The 15392-nt window shown below is 36.3% G+C and overlaps 1 protein-coding gene across 2 annotated transcripts; it reads left to right on the forward strand.

Annotated features, from left to right (window-relative positions):
- The first annotated feature begins 1286 nt into the window (after nucleotides 1-1286).
- On the forward strand, nucleotides 1287-13182 carry LOC148869987 (Ribosomal L28 family). Of its 2 annotated transcripts, none has more exons than XM_088969349.1 (3): nucleotides 1287-1576; nucleotides 3479-3730; nucleotides 12382-13182. In XM_088969349.1, the coding sequence occupies exons 2-3, from the start codon at nucleotides 3534-3536 to the stop codon at nucleotides 12893-12895; spliced, it is 711 nt and encodes a 236-aa protein (XP_088825475.1). In that variant the 5' UTR covers nucleotides 1287-1576; nucleotides 3479-3533; the 3' UTR covers nucleotides 12896-13182. The 2 variants fall into 2 exon arrangements, with proteins under 2 accessions (XP_088825475.1, XP_088825476.1); XM_088969350.1 differs by having other exon boundaries at nucleotides 1294-1576; nucleotides 3479-3707.
- Nucleotides 13183-15392: the final 2210 nt, after the last annotated feature.

Here is a 15392-nt window from a genome sequence, read left to right on the forward strand (position 1 = left end):
GGGAGACATCAAGACCTCTAATGTACCTAAACTTAATATCAATTTGCTTTCAATTAGTAATTTGACTAAATCTTTGATTTGTAGTGTGACTTTTTTTCCTTCATATTATGTTTTTTAGGACATAGAATCTTAAAAGGTGATTAGGAGTGGCCATGAGGCTAATGGGATCTATCTGTTAGACATGCCTGAGCAAACCCAAGTACAACCTAAGAGAACTGCATTTGTTTTAGAGTCCACTAGTCATATTATGTTGTGTCATAATCTTTTGGGTCATTTGTCTTTTTCTTCATTGAGTCGATTGTTTCCAGAGTTATTTAAAGGAATTAAGCTATCGAGTCTTCATTATGAGTCTTGTGAATTCTCAAAGCATTGTAAGAACAATTATCTTTCAAGATAAAAGATAGTAGTGGCATCCATTGTAGGGTTAGAAGTTTTAGTGGGTCATAAAACAATTGTCGAGACTTTATAGTTTTATATATACTAGATTTGCTATAAGCGTTTCTTTTTCCATACACGCTTATGCATGAAACAATCTTCTTCACCGTCACACTATTGGTTAGAGGTTGTAATGGCAACCATTGTAGGCAAGGTTTTCGAATTGCCGTTGACCCAGATGGTCAGACCATTTGGCCCGGGAACTGTCTAGGCAATTGATTCCGTTTTACTTAAAACTCGATTTTGGTAAAAAATCATTGAAAAGTCAACAAACCGTTGATCCAGGCGGTCAAACCATCAACCCGTTCAACGGTTTTTGACCTTTTTATTTTTTAATTTGTTTGTCAGAACATCCATCCATTCGAACCGGATGGTCGGATCGTCGACCTAAAAACCGGTGGCTAGAACGATTCCATTTCTAAGTCGTTTTTTAAAACGTTGATTGTAGGTAATGGAGTTTCTCCTTTCCTTTTGAAATAGGATTTGATGGATGGGTAAAATTGACATTTCGTTATTTTTATCAGCCTTAATGATAATGATAATTGTCAAAAAATTTGGGGGTACTTTAAGGGTAGATTTAGTTAATTTACTAAACCTTAGGAGTAATTTAAAAAATTTGCCCAAAAATAAATTAACACCACTAACAATTAGTTGACCCGGACGGTCAAACCGTCCAAACCATCACCTGGTCACCTTTCTGGGTCCGGTTTCATCAAAACCCCGTTGTTTTGCAAAAAAACCATTGATTGAGTCAACAAACCGTCGACCCAGATGGTTGAACCGTCGAACCGGACGACCTGGTTAGCGGGTGACGGTTTTTTTACATTACAAATGTTTAATAATTCGAAAATGACCATCGTGTCCAAACTCCCTGCTTAAGCCCGATCCCTCTTTCTTTTTTACGTTTTGTTTCGCTTAGGGTTTCGAGTTTTCAAACTTTCAGAGAAACAACGAAAGAGAAACAGGGTTCAATGCTTCTTGCGCTTGAGATTTGAGAAGAAGAATTCAAGTTTAAAACAGAGATTTAATGCCGGTGACTCCAGTCCAGTGATTAACGCTGGCGACTGTATTCCCTTTCTGAGTTTTTCACATTAACGTCGGCGGCTGTAAGCAACTAAGCATTGGGTGATTCAAACAGTCCGTAAGTTTCTCATTTAGTTTTGAGTTTTCCTTTTAATTTCTCACTTTCTGGAAATCAAAATATCAAACGATTCATACATCTGAAACTCTGTAAATAGAAAACTTTAATTTCCGTTTTGGATTTTTGGGTAGACTTTTCTAGAACGATATTCTGGCATTCATTCTAAATTTCTAATATATTTTCTTTTCATTCATTTTAATATATTTTCTAATTTTTTAAATGGCTACAACTTGTCAACCCTTTTGAAGAGGTAATATTTTATTTTTATTTTCATGTAATTTTCTTATTTCTGAAATTCGATTATGAATCTTAATATATATTTTTTTCTTTTCCACCAATTGACAAATGACAATTGCTTTCATATTTCTGTTATGAATTTTATGATTATTGATATTTTTTATTTTTATAATGACATTTTTTATTTCCATTAAATCTGAATCTCTTAAATGTTAAGGTATGAAAATATATTTATGTTTTGATTAGTGAATGTTAGATGCTTTGCAATTTTATGATTTTTTTTTGCATTTTTATGTATTTTTTGGCTACATATATTGTAAATTTCAGACATTTTTGGCTAATTATACAAGTATTATATATTACATTTTATTTTTAATTATTTTAATTATGATGTCATGGGTTGTCCCGTTTAACCCGGATGATAAACCATTCACCTGTGATCCAGAGGCAAAAACGGTTCAGCCTCCGGGTCGGTTTTTAAAACATTGGCAGTGACTATTTGGTTATTAAAAGAGTAAGGTTTGGGAGACTGACCAAATGATGCCCTAGTCATATGATTTGAGACACCTGAATCAATAATCCACATATGGCTAGTTGCTTGCTGAGAAACAGATGTGAGGAGACTAACTAGATAGGTTTATAGCAGAAAAAGTAGAAGAAAAGGCTGATGACATAAGCTGCCGGCCTGCCATATATTATCCTCAGTTATAGTGCTAGAAGATTCCTCTTTTGAAGCTGAAGTTAAGGATGAAGTACTATCCGATGATTCTGCAACAGTCTAGAAAGCCTTATGCTGATCTTTGTTGGAGGACAGGTAGGGCATTTTGTAATGATATGCCCTTCCTGTTGACAATATGTGCAAAAGTTTTTCTTTTTGGGGTGAGAGGCAACATGTCTAAGTTCTTTGCATTCATAACACTGAATATTTGAAAAGCCTTCATCCCCTTTGATTTGTTAGCAAGTAACACAAGGCAATAACACAAGCCTTCATCCCCTTCTCTCCCTTCTAAATACTATGTTTTTGGATCATTCCTGTTCAGATAACAGAATATGGTCGCCATTCCCTTCTAGGTTCTTTGTGTGTTCCTCCTTTTTCACTGTTCTCCTTCAATCTTTTATAAAATCATTATTTTTTTTATGTGAGAAATAAGAATTTCAGACCCTAACATAGACTTGTTCGGGCTTGCCTTGAGGGGTGTGGCACAAAGGCGACTCATAGAATCAAGAATGCAATATGTTTTACATCACATTAGCTACTTGAAGCAATGCAATTAAGGAGAAAAAGAGATTGTGGGTTTTTCATTTGAATACGCTTTACATGTTATGTTTATGTATTTTAATTTTAGATAATAGGTTTTTTAAAACATTTATTTTAAAATTTAAGTTTATATTTTTTATTAACATTATGTTTAGTATTTTTTGAACTTTTGGCATTTTTTTTGAATTTTCTGACTTTTTTTTTTGCTTTTTTTTTTAAATTTTGCACCTTTCTTAAAAGGCGCACGCCTCGCCTTGCGCCTCAGGCGCAAATTGGCCCTTGCGCTTTTAAAACACTGGCCTGGAATTGCTATGGGGATGGCTGACCCATGTTGGTAGTTAATAGTATTATTTTGTTTATTTATAAAAAAACAGGAGAAGAAGATTTTATCTCCCCTGTTGTTGCAGGTAGAGCACATCTTATCTGCAAAACAAAAGTAATAATAGCGAAAAGGAGAAGAAAATGGCATTCAGATCAAAGGAGATGTTCAAGAAGATAATTAGGAAGGTTGGGGAAGAGAACCTGGTCTCAGGTGTGAAGGAATCACTGAAGAAATGTCTCCCAGACAGTAAGGTGGTGATGAGTAGAGCGAAGAGAGGAATCTATGCTGGTCGTCACATCCAATTTGGTAACCAGGTCAGCGAAGATGGTGGCAACAAGTCAGTTATTCTTCTGATACACATTATTTTCATTTTTTTGCCTTGTCAATTGATTTAACAATTTTGGGGATTTGAGCTGGTTTTGGAGCTTTAATCGTTGAAAGTTTCAGTTTTGTTTATTTTTCTCTTTTTTCATGATATAATCTAAAAATAGTTTGACAGTGGTTTATTTCTGAGTTATATGGTGGGAATCCATGCCTCACTTTTAGGTGTTACTGTAGAATGCATTGCATACCTTCTTGGAATAGCATGTACCTTTTAGGTGCCTTAAATAATGAGATGGTGGCCTAGAGGATTACATAAGCAACTTGTCAGAGCTTTAGCTCAAATAGTTGCTCCTTATAACACATTAACATGTTGCTAGTTCTAAGTTGCTCCTCATAACATTTTTTTAGGAACCTATGAACCTTTTTTTTTTTGTTTTCATGGGAAAAATCCTTCGTCCTTATAAATGAGAAAACAAAGATAATATAAAAAGTAAGGGAGTTTACATGTGTAGCTCGGGGTTTAAGTAGAAGCCATTTCTTTGTGCAATGTGTCTTTGGCTGATGACATGAGAAGATGGGTTTGAGTTTGAGAACCATCACTTTTGTAAATCTTCCCAGGTTAGGTACAGATCCAACCCACCCCCTTCCAGACATTGAATGGTTGGGATCAACATTGGCCCTTAATTTGGGCTTGAAGTATTCTTGTTAATTAATTATATTATGTTATTAAAAACTTATGATGGTTTGGCATGCCAAATGTGTCATCATCATCATCATCCAAGCCTTATCCCAACTATATGGGGTTGGCAACATGGATCCTCTTTTGCCATTCCATTCTATTTAATGCCATATCCATTATTAAATTATGGGCACCTAAATTATTTTAGCTACTTTGGCTCATGTCCTTTTTGGTCTATCCCTAGCCCTTCTGCACCTTCACGCCAACAATCCATCTTAGTCTACTTTCTTTCATTTTATTACCTATTGGAGCTACTCCTAGGTCCTTTCTAGTTTTTTTCCACTCATCCATCTTGGCATATGCATTTCTACAGCATTCATTTTTTGGACATGTTTCTTGACTGCCCAACATTCTGCTCCATACAACATATATGGCCTTACAACTGTTTTATAAACTTTCCTTTCTATCTAAGTGGTGTTTGTTTATCATATAAGACTTTGGATGCACCTCTCCATTTTGCCCATCCTGCTCTAATTCTATGGGCAACATCCTCTTCAATCTCTCCCTTGTTATGAATTATCTAATCAAGGTATCAAGAAAGGTCATATTGCATTATCTCTTGATCTCCAGTCCTAAGTGTATCCTCATTCGCACTCCTATTAGCATTATTAAATTATAGATCTTATATTCTATTTTGGTCCTATTTATTTTCAAACCGTTTGTTTCTAGGGTAATTGTTCATACACTTTATTTTAATGTTAATCCTTCATTAGTTTCATCAATTAAAACAATACGCTTAGCAAACAACATGCACCATGGGAACTCTTGAATATATTTAGTCAATTCATCTATGATTAATGCAAATAAATAAGAGCTTTGGTAAAGACTCATTGTAACTGCAAAATCTAATGTTTCTCCCAAAGGTGTTCTAGTATTGGTTATTGCATCCTCATACATATCCTTAATTAGATCTATATACTTATTGGGGACTCCTTTCTTTTCTAAACCTGCCATATTACCTCTTTGGGGACTCTATCATGTGCTTTCTCTAGATCAATGAACACCATATGGAGCTCTCTCTTCTTCTCTCTAAACTTTTCTACCAATTGTCTCAAAAGAATGATAACTTCCATAGTTGATCTTCCTGCCATAAATCCAAATTCGTTCTCTGATATACTTATTTCATGTCATAACCTTTGCTCAATTATTCTCTCTCAAAGTTTCATAGTGTGGCTCATGTGTTTAATCCCCCATAGTTATTACAACCATGCATATGACTTCTCTCAAAGTTTCATATTGCTCTTTCTCCATTCATCAAGCATCTTCTTTTCTTTCATTATTTTATAAATAGCTTAGCTAGTCGTAATAAGCCTACCTCTCCCATACCTTTCCACACCTCTATTGGAATACCATTTGTTCGTAACACCTTTCCCATCTTCATCTTATTTTATATGTCAAATGTGTAAAACAAAATTTTCATTTGCATTTAATGGATAAATGAGCTTGTGAATTATTGTTATCTATATGTCAGATGGAACAACAATGACATCTATCTTTGTATATTGTTGAAATAATATGGGTAATGTCATTAGTGTCAGGGCTATTTAGTTATTCTAATATAAATTCTGTCGAGGTAATGAGATCAACACAATTCTTTGCCTTCTCTACATGGTGTCTATATGGCTACACCTTTTTTTTTTCACTGTCTATATGGCTACACCTTACATAATGAAGTATTAGAGAATACAATGGTTGTATTCATAGACATTATAAGCAAAGAAGGATTTACCTAGTTGATAGAGGGATTGATGGATGGGAAGTTGGAGACGTAAGAAAAGTGGAGGATTGGGTAGGAAGTGTGGGGTTGGCGGGGGGGGGGGGTGTGATTGGAGAGAAGTGAAGTCAAGGGAGAACTGGGAAGATGATTTGGTTCCCAGATGAGAATGCTCTTGTGGGATTGTCATGAGCTTTAGGATCACTTCAGAAGGGGGGAAATCATTAGTTGAAACTGAAAACTGGGAAGGGAAACAAAATTGATAGTTTATTAGTTTTGGAATCTAAGTTTAAAGAATGAATATGGTTGTCGGGGCTGAGATTCTGAATATTGGAAATGAAAGAATTTTTAGCTCTTGGAGTGTCCAGATAATCATGGGACATGGGTGGTCGTAAATATGAATCTTCTAAAGGAAAAAGAAGGAAGTAGAAAGATTGTGTATTGATCATAACTTTATGCCTTGATTAATCTTGGTTTGGTGACATGATTGGGGGAATAGAAGTTTTGTAAAACCATTTTCTTTTCAATAAATTGTCTTTTAGCTCTCATAAAAGGATTTACATGGTCGAACACAAAATGTAGACATATGGCTTGCACTTAGTGTGGCTCTACTGATGTTAATGTTTGTTTTCGTTTCTCACTCTCTGTGTTATATAGGATGGCTTTCATAAGGGCCTATTGCACAAGGGGTTCACATGTGAAAATTCTCATTAAAGTGGCATTCGGTAAATTTGAACTTTGAAGTCTGAAAAGCAAAAAAACCTCTGAAAGTATTCAGTGGAAAATTTGCTTTTATACTTTTGTAGACATTTGAATATAGTGGAGTTGTTCGGTAATTTGAATGTTTCGATGTCTAAAAAGTTTGCATTTTACAAATCCACTCCCCAAGTTTTAAATAAAAGTAAATGAAAATGCTAGGTGCCAACCAATTGGTTGGTAAGTTTTTTTGTTGGTCGTAGCGGAGACTTGGGATTGAATCTGCTTGCACTTGGGTTGGGGGATGGGCTTATCCCCCGTTGTGTTACCCTTAAGAAGATATAAAAAAAGGTAAATGAAAATGATTAAAATAATATGATATTATAAAAATATTACAAAAATAATAAAAATATAAAATATGATAAAAATCAATAAATAATACAAATAAAAATTATAAAAAAATACAAATAAAAATTATAAAAAAATACAAATAAAAATTAAAATATAATGTTAAAAATGATAAAATAGTAAAAAATTGTAAACATAATAATAAAAGTTGTCATAAATATAATAAATAGTAAAAATAATACAAAATAATTAATATAAAAAATACAAATTAGTAAAAAATTGTTGTAAATATAATAAAAATATTAAAAAGAAAAAAGTTATGGTAATAAAAAATTTAAAAATATAAAACAAATCATATAATATTATTAAAAATAATATAAAGTGAATACAAAGTGTAATAAATAGATTTATAAAATAATAGTAATAAAATTTTAAAAATATAGAAAATACCATATAATATTATTAAAAAATCATAAAATATGAATATAAATATAAATGATAATAATAATAAGGAAAATTATAGATATTTAAATTATTTTTAGTAATATGATTAGAATTTTAAATACTTGTATAAAATGAGAGCGTTGAGGATTTCAAGAGATCAAAGAAAAAGGGGCAGGTTGCAAATTGTATTTAGAAAAGGCCTATGATTTAGTAGGTTGGTCCGTCCTACTGGAGGTGATGATCAACTTTGGAATTGGAGACAAATGGTGCAGGTGGGTGATGGGATGCATTAGGACTTGTCGCTATTCTGTTTTGGTGAATGGGACAGTGGTGGATTTCTTTCCGACATTGAGAGGAATCAGTCAAGGATACCCCCTTTCTCCTTTTCTGTTTACCTTGGTTGTAAAACTGTTGGGGAGACTAATCTCTAGAGCAGACTCTAGGAACTAATCAGGGGGTGGAGAGTTGGGAGGGAGAACATACCACTTACTCACTTGTAGTTTGCAGATGATACAATATTTTTCTGTGAAGGAGGGGATCTCAATTGGATTAGGAACTTGAAACTCACTATACAACTTTTTGAGCAAATGTCAAATCTTAGAATAAATTTTGAGAAAAGTTGTGTAGGAGTAAATCTAGGGGAAGGGGAGTTAATGGAGTGTGCAGTGTCTATTAGGCCACTAAATTACCTTGGTTTGCCTTTGGGAGATAATACACAAAGAAGGGGGTTTTGGACTCTAGTTGTGGAGAGGATTGAGAAGAGACTTGCGTCATGGAAGAAAAATTATCTCTCTCGGAGGGAGAATCACCCTAATTAGGTCTGCCTTAGCTAACTTGCCTGTTTACTTTTTGTCGGTGTTTAAAATCCTGGATGGGGTGACTAGTAAGCTGGAAAAATTAATGAGAGATTTCCTTTGTGAACCAAGGGAGGAGAAAATGACCATAGGGTTGTGTGGGAGGTGGTGTATAGGAGTAAGAAGGATGGAGGCCTTTGCATTGGGAACATAAAGTAGAGAAATTTAACATTGCTAGGAAAATGGTTGTGGAGATTTTCACTAGAAAAAGAAAAGTTGTGGGCTAAGATAGTGGGTAGTATTCATGGGCTTGCAAAGAATGGATGGGACTCTGGCATTTTGTCAAGGACTACAAGAGCATCTCCGTGGAAAGCAATCCAAGCTATTTTTCCACTGTTATCTCCCTAGATCAGGTATGATTTGCACTCAGGCCATATTAAAGTTTGGGAACAAGTTTGGGTTGGGGATTACCCTTTAAATGACCAATTTCCGGCTCTATTTTCTATCTCTACCTTTAAGAATAAACTAGTTTCTTCTTTCCTTGTACCATCTAACTCGTCCTCTAGGTTTGGATGAAACTTGGGTTTGAGAAGAGACATCAGAGACACATAATTGGACAGTACCGTAGCCTTATTATCCATCCTTGATGGGGTTTTCCTGGAACCAACAAAGGTAGATAGTAGGATTTGGACCCTCTCTCCCTCAAGTTCCTTTACTTGTGCTTCTTTCTTTAAAGCCCTAACCAATTTCTGGCTCTATTTTCTATCTCTACCTTTAAGAATAAACTAGTTTCTTGTTTCCTTGTACCATCTAACTCATCCTCTGGGTTTGGATGGAATTTGGGTTTGAGAAGAGACATCAGGGAAACATAATTGGACAGTACCGTAGCCTTATTATCCATCCTTGATGGGGTTTTCTTGGAGCCAACAAAGGTAGATAGTAGAATTTGGACCCTCTCTCCCTCATGTTCCTTTACTTGTGCTTCTTTCTTCAAAGCCCTAATACAACCGACTATTCTTGTTGGAATGTCTTTCCCTGATAAAGAGGTGTGGTGTCAATCTAACCTATTCCTCTGAAGGTGGGAAGCCTTTCTAGAAAGAGTTAACACAGGAGATTTGCTTCAAAGAAAAAGACCCAATAGATGTTTGTCTCCTCAATGGTGTGCCCTTTGCAAGGATTGGTGAGTCTGGGAATCGTTTACTAATTTCCTATCAATTTGCAAAATTTATTTGGGAATGGTTTACTTCTTTGTTTGGGTGCAGGTGGAAATCCCTAGTGCAAAGCTTGTTTACCTTTTCTCCTTCCAATTGTCCATCAAAAAGAGCAAAGATTATGTGGAGATGTGTTAGGGCAGCAGTGTGTTGAATTATTTGGGAAGAAAGAAATTCAGGGTCCGTTTGGTTCGCAGTTGTAATCGGAACTGGAATGGTTCATTCCCATAGTCTGTTTGGTTCAGACAGGAATGGGAATGGGAATGGGAATTGGAATCAATGGGAATGGGATTTCATTCCCAAGGAAGGGGCAGGGAATTCCCGTTTCCTCAAACGGATTTCATTCCCAAGGGAGGGGCAGGGAATTCCCGTTTCCTCAAACGGGGGAATGCCATTCCAGCAGGAATGGGAATAGGATTCCGATTCCGCCAACCATACAGTTGAAATCGGAATAGCCCATTCCGATTCCGATTCCGATTCCGATTCCGATTCCGATTCCATACTCCTATTCCTGTGAACCAAACAGGGCCTCAAGGATTTTCTCAGAAAATGAGAGGCGTGGAAGCAATGGTAGAAGTGACTCATATAAGGGTAATTCATTGGCTGGAAACCTTGGATCTATTTGCAGAATTCTCATAAGATGATCTGATTAGAAATTGAAGGAAATTACAAATTCAGCTTCAGCCAGGAAGGTCTCAAGCTCCTACTGGAACCCCCCACCTCTTGGTTTTACCAAACTGAAATTTGATGGCAGCAGCATGGGTAATCCAGGGTCTTCTGGAATAGGGGGAGTTATAAGGGATGAAAAAAGGGAATGTGATAGCCTCATAGCCATGTCCTATAGTCCATTTGGAGTGGGAGACTCACTGAGAGCAGAAATATTAGTTGCTCTGGAAGGGGTTCAAAGGGCCACAGACTTGCATATAAACAAGCTGATCATGGAAATTAGAAGGTGACTTTGAGACTATAGTGAGCTGGCTAACCGAAGACAACACTTGGCTTTGGAACTACAGCAATGAAAAGAGGAAATTTAAATGGCTGACCAAAGACATTGAAGTTCGGTGCACATGGGAAAAGAAAGCGCAAATTCATTTGTAGATGGCTTAGCTAGGCAAGGAGTGAATAGGGGTTCTGTTTTTTTGGGCTCAGTTGTAACTTGTAACTAATTGCTTTTGTATTTTGGGTATGTGGGGAGTTAGGATATTTTCTTTTATTGATAAAAAATATTATTAAAATATTATTAAAGCCGACAGGTTTTAGGTTTGGGGTTGGGATGATTTAAGATGTGGGGGTAGTTTTGGGTTTTTCGATTTCTCAAAGGAGCACTGCTGGAATGAGTATTTTATGTGCTACCTCCGAGCACACTTGGAGGTAGCTCAAAGTCGTAAAAATTTGGAGGAACTTAAGTGTTTGGCGGCTCCATTCAGAGGTGCAGCCGAACAACCACCGAGCGCTGAAAAAGCAGCGCTTGGTGGTCGATTCAGCGCTACAGAATGCCACCTAAGTTTCCCATCTGACAATAGTGATAAACCTTACCTTAACATGATATAGCAAATTTAGCATTGATATTTTCTCTAACTCCTTGCTATCTTTCATATAAATAGGGGTTCTAGGCACATATTGTACATATCTCATTCTTTCATTAATTGAATTATATACTCATCAGTTACTCATAAAAAAATCAATTTTAAGTGGCAATATTAAGTCTTTGAATGAAAATTTTGGTTTATAATAGTTTTCTTACTGGGATGATCGGATAGGTTAAAGATTTAGATTTTGGAAGCATAGCTAACAGAGCCTACTGGCCAAGGCTCTGTTAACTACACCCGAGCCAACCAACTGAATGGACATGAAGGCTGTATGTGCTAACTATAAACCAGGAATTCGGGTTGGAGTCTGAGAATGGCCACTTTGTGCAAAAATGCCAAAAGGTTAGGTCCATAACCAGTCCACCCATCCCAAGACACCCCAGATAGCTAGGACCAATTTATGGCCATTTTAGAAGAAGGATGTAAGTTTATAGTTAGCACATACAGCCTTCATGTCCATTCGGTTGGTTGGCTCGGGTGTAGATCAGAATTACAGATGGTGCTGGTGTAGCTGTGAAATTTGGTTCCTGTCAAGCTTTGTCAGCTCAACAAGCTAAAGCCTTGGCAATTCTTGAAGAATTTTGATTGGCCTGCAAAGTGCAAATTGAGAGTAGTATGGATCCCCCCTTAGAGAGCGACTGTCTGCCCCTAATTTATTGTCTATCAAGGTTTCTGCTGGAGATATTGACTCTTTTTTCATTCTAAAAGATATTTTGCATCTCTGTTTTTTTTAAACATCCATTTTTGCCATATTATTAGGCTAGTTAATGCACTGGCTCATGCATCTTTTAAACTCCTTGCGTTGTTAAAGCTGGTTTTCATTGGATTTTTTTAAAGTAGCATTGGGTGGCATCTTCACTTGGATGTTGTTATCCTGATTTATTTAATGATATTATCTCCCTTTTCTACCAAAAAACAGGCCTCGGATTTTACCATCACACCAAGAATGGTCTTTTAGCCATTTCTCTCTCTCTCTCTCTCTCTCTCTTGTGTTTTGAATGTGGTTTGTATTGGGTTCCCTTGGATTATTACAAGTGAAATCATTCTTTGCTTATTTTCTTTTCGAGGTTATGCATGTTTACTGATTAGAAAAAGGAGCTTAAGGTTTTGCTTGCCCTATTGATGACAGGACAAGGCGCACTTGGAAGCCCAATGTACAGGAGAAACGGCTTTTCAGCTACATCCTTGATCGACATATTCGCGTTAAGGTTACAACTCATGCTCTTAGGTGCATAGACAAGGCAGGTGGAATTGACGAGTACCTGCTTAAGACCCCCTACCATAAGATGGACACAGAAATGGGTTTGTTCTGGAAAGCGAAGATTGAGAAGATGTATGAAGAGCTTGGAGAGATGGATGTAGTTTTCTTCTCACCAGAAGATGAGGCCAAGTTTGAGCAGGGTTTCAAGGACTTAAAATTGGCTGAGAGGGCAGCACGAAGGGAAGCTAGAAGAAAGAATTACACAACTTCTGGAAAACAGAAGCAGATAGAGTTAAGAGAAGCAGATGCCAAAGTGGCTGAGAAAGAGTCTGCAAAGATTCAGGAAGGAAACAAAGATGTTAGACTGCCTGAGCTAGAGGCTTCCGGGATTAATGGAAGTCGAGATGCCAATACGCCTGAGCCAATGGTTGCGGATGCCTAAATCACCGCTTTAGGCATTGTATCTATGCTCTCACCTAGTTTTCCATTTCTAGTGTTTGAGTTTTTGAGCGAACATGGGGGCCTTTACGGTCAGCTGCTAGATTGTGCATGGCTATGGAATTTTGTTTCTCTATATGTTTATTCATAGGAGGTAATTGAAGCTTTGTATTGTGCATGGCTATCATGCTATGGAATTTTGTTTTTGAGGAGATAGGATGGCGGTTCAACTGTCCGTTAAAAATTCATGGCAACACAAGTTAAATTAAAATTATAAAAATTTAAGAAAAATGGAACATTGTTAATGTGGACTTTAAGGATGAGGTAGACCAGAATCATGTGTTTTAGCACCTGGGAGGCCACTTTTTTTTCGGGAAAATTCTTCATCAGTCCCGAACTTAGGCATAGATTTTTGTAATTGGGTTTGGGACAATCCAGGTGGTCGAACTGTCATTTTTTATTTTAATTACTTTTTGGTCATTTTTTATTTTAGTTATTTTTTAAATCAGAATGGACCATTCTCGTGAACTGGATGGTTGAATCACTGACCAAGAAACCAGTGGCCAAAGAGGTTTTGGCTCCGGGTCAGTTTTTTAAAACATTGGAATTCATCAAAGCCTTTGCCAAAAAACCAGCACACTGGTTGCATTATTTAATTATGAGAAAAACTTACAATGACGGGGAGCCATACCTTACGATATATTAATTAGAACCTCATTATTACTTTCCACCTCAATAATATATATGCCATGCCATTGTTAAAACAAATTTGAATTCCATTGAGGGCCAAGAATTCTCCTTCCATGGAAGTAGCTACACGCCTACACCACAGGGATTTGGTAGAAGGCCAAGAGGGGGAGATAATTTGCATATCTAACAATTCCACCACCACCACTAGCACTCGGGTTTCTTCTACTTGCACCATCTACCTTCAATCTAAACTGATGATTAGAAGGAAAATTCCAAGCTACCCATCTTACTCTTATCCTTTTAATGGCCTTAATTGGAATGTAAAGATCTTGAAGAACGTAATGATTACGATCTATAAACTTAAGGCCTCCCATAGTGGAGCTAATTTCCCCCAGCCATCTCCTTACTTCAGATATTAGAACTTGTGAAGAGGAGTCTGAACTCTCAAAAAACTCTTTTACATCTCTTCTTCCATAAAAACCGTAGTACTTGGGAGTCCTTTTTATTAAAACTCCAACTGCTGCCTTTAACACCCTCAATCACATGTTGAGATGAAATAAGAGAAATGTTAAAAAGGTTTGAAAAGTACCTCCAAAATTTGCATGCCATAACCCCAGGTGCTAGTGGTGGTGGTGAAACACCCTTATGCAAAACAAGATCATCAGTTAGGAGTGCTCCGTGCATGAACCTCCACATAAACATAGAGATCTTTTTAGGAAGCCCTTTTTTCCACATAAATTTAGTCCAATCTTCAATAGGATCCCTATTTACCAAATCCCAAACAGACCAGAATCTAATATGGAGTTTCATTATACATGTTTGGAGCAATTTCTGATGTGATGGGTGAACAAAGAAAGATCTATATGGGGTTTCGTTGGAGAAGAAGATTAAGATTTTTTTTTTCTTTTTTGTTTTTTTGCACACAAAAAAACTTCACTAGCAAGTCAAGCTTTGAAAACAGTACAAATTTGCTCGGACTGGGTGAGTGCACAAAAGATCTCTCAACCAGCTTGATGCCATCAATATCCTGGAATTCTATATGTCCCTTTGTCATCCTAGCTTTAATTGCTATATCATGTACAACTGCATATATTGTCTAGGTATATGTACAAACCGATAGTAATAAAAAAAATTGTAAAAGATACAAGGCCTTTTTATAGAAAGTGTGATCTTCGTCTTCCCATCTTGGTTGCTTAGTAAACACGTGGGGAGGAGGAGAGAAACATGAGAACGAGGAGATCTAGTAGAAACTTGTTCAAAGACAGGAGGGAGTACTTGTTTTGCTTTTGCATTTTTTTTCCTACATTCTATTCTTGAAATTCATATTCATACCCATCACAATAAAAATTATCAATGCAAGAATGAAACGCGTTTGAAGTTTGCATTCGTACTTAACTACTTTTTGACCAAATTTACATTTACATCTATGCATATATTTTGAGAGAATAGGTAATTTATATTCATAATATGAAAAATAGGAAAAGATGTATGAGAAATGGTCCATGAGCCCAAACATAGAGGATAAATCATGGATTTCAAGTAGATGGATGGGAGAGCTTTAAAGGACCAGTTTCCTGATCTTTGATTCAATTTTGGAGTCTCATATTATTAAAAATTTAGGCCTAGTTTGGTATGTCTTTTCGTCTGGGCTATTGGTTTTTTAGAAGCTAGGCAGCCCACATTTTGGTATTTTCTTGTTTGGTTGGGAAAATATCTAATTGTTCAAATCCACAGTCCCGAAAAGACGTGGAAAGCCCATTTTGGGCTATTTTTGGAAAGCTCAAAATGGAATTTTTCACTTTTTTTTTTCA

Source organism: Nelumbo lutea, chromosome 2 (assembly GCF_056320005.1).
Source record: "Nelumbo lutea isolate HS-2025 chromosome 2, American lotus-T2T, whole genome shotgun sequence".
Taxonomy (NCBI): domain Eukaryota; kingdom Viridiplantae; phylum Streptophyta; class Magnoliopsida; order Proteales; family Nelumbonaceae; genus Nelumbo; species Nelumbo lutea.

What these genes read in the sequence shown, in the direction of transcription:
- LOC148869987 (XM_088969349.1), top strand. Translation starts at nt 3,534, where the DNA reads ATGGCATTCAGATCAAAGGAGATGTTCAAGAAGATAATTAGGAAGGTT. An exon ending in AGCGAAGATGGTGGCAACAA is followed by an intron (nt 3,731 to 12,381) that starts GTCAGTTATTCT and finishes TATTGATGACAG; the next exon opens with GACAAGGCGCACTTGGAAGC.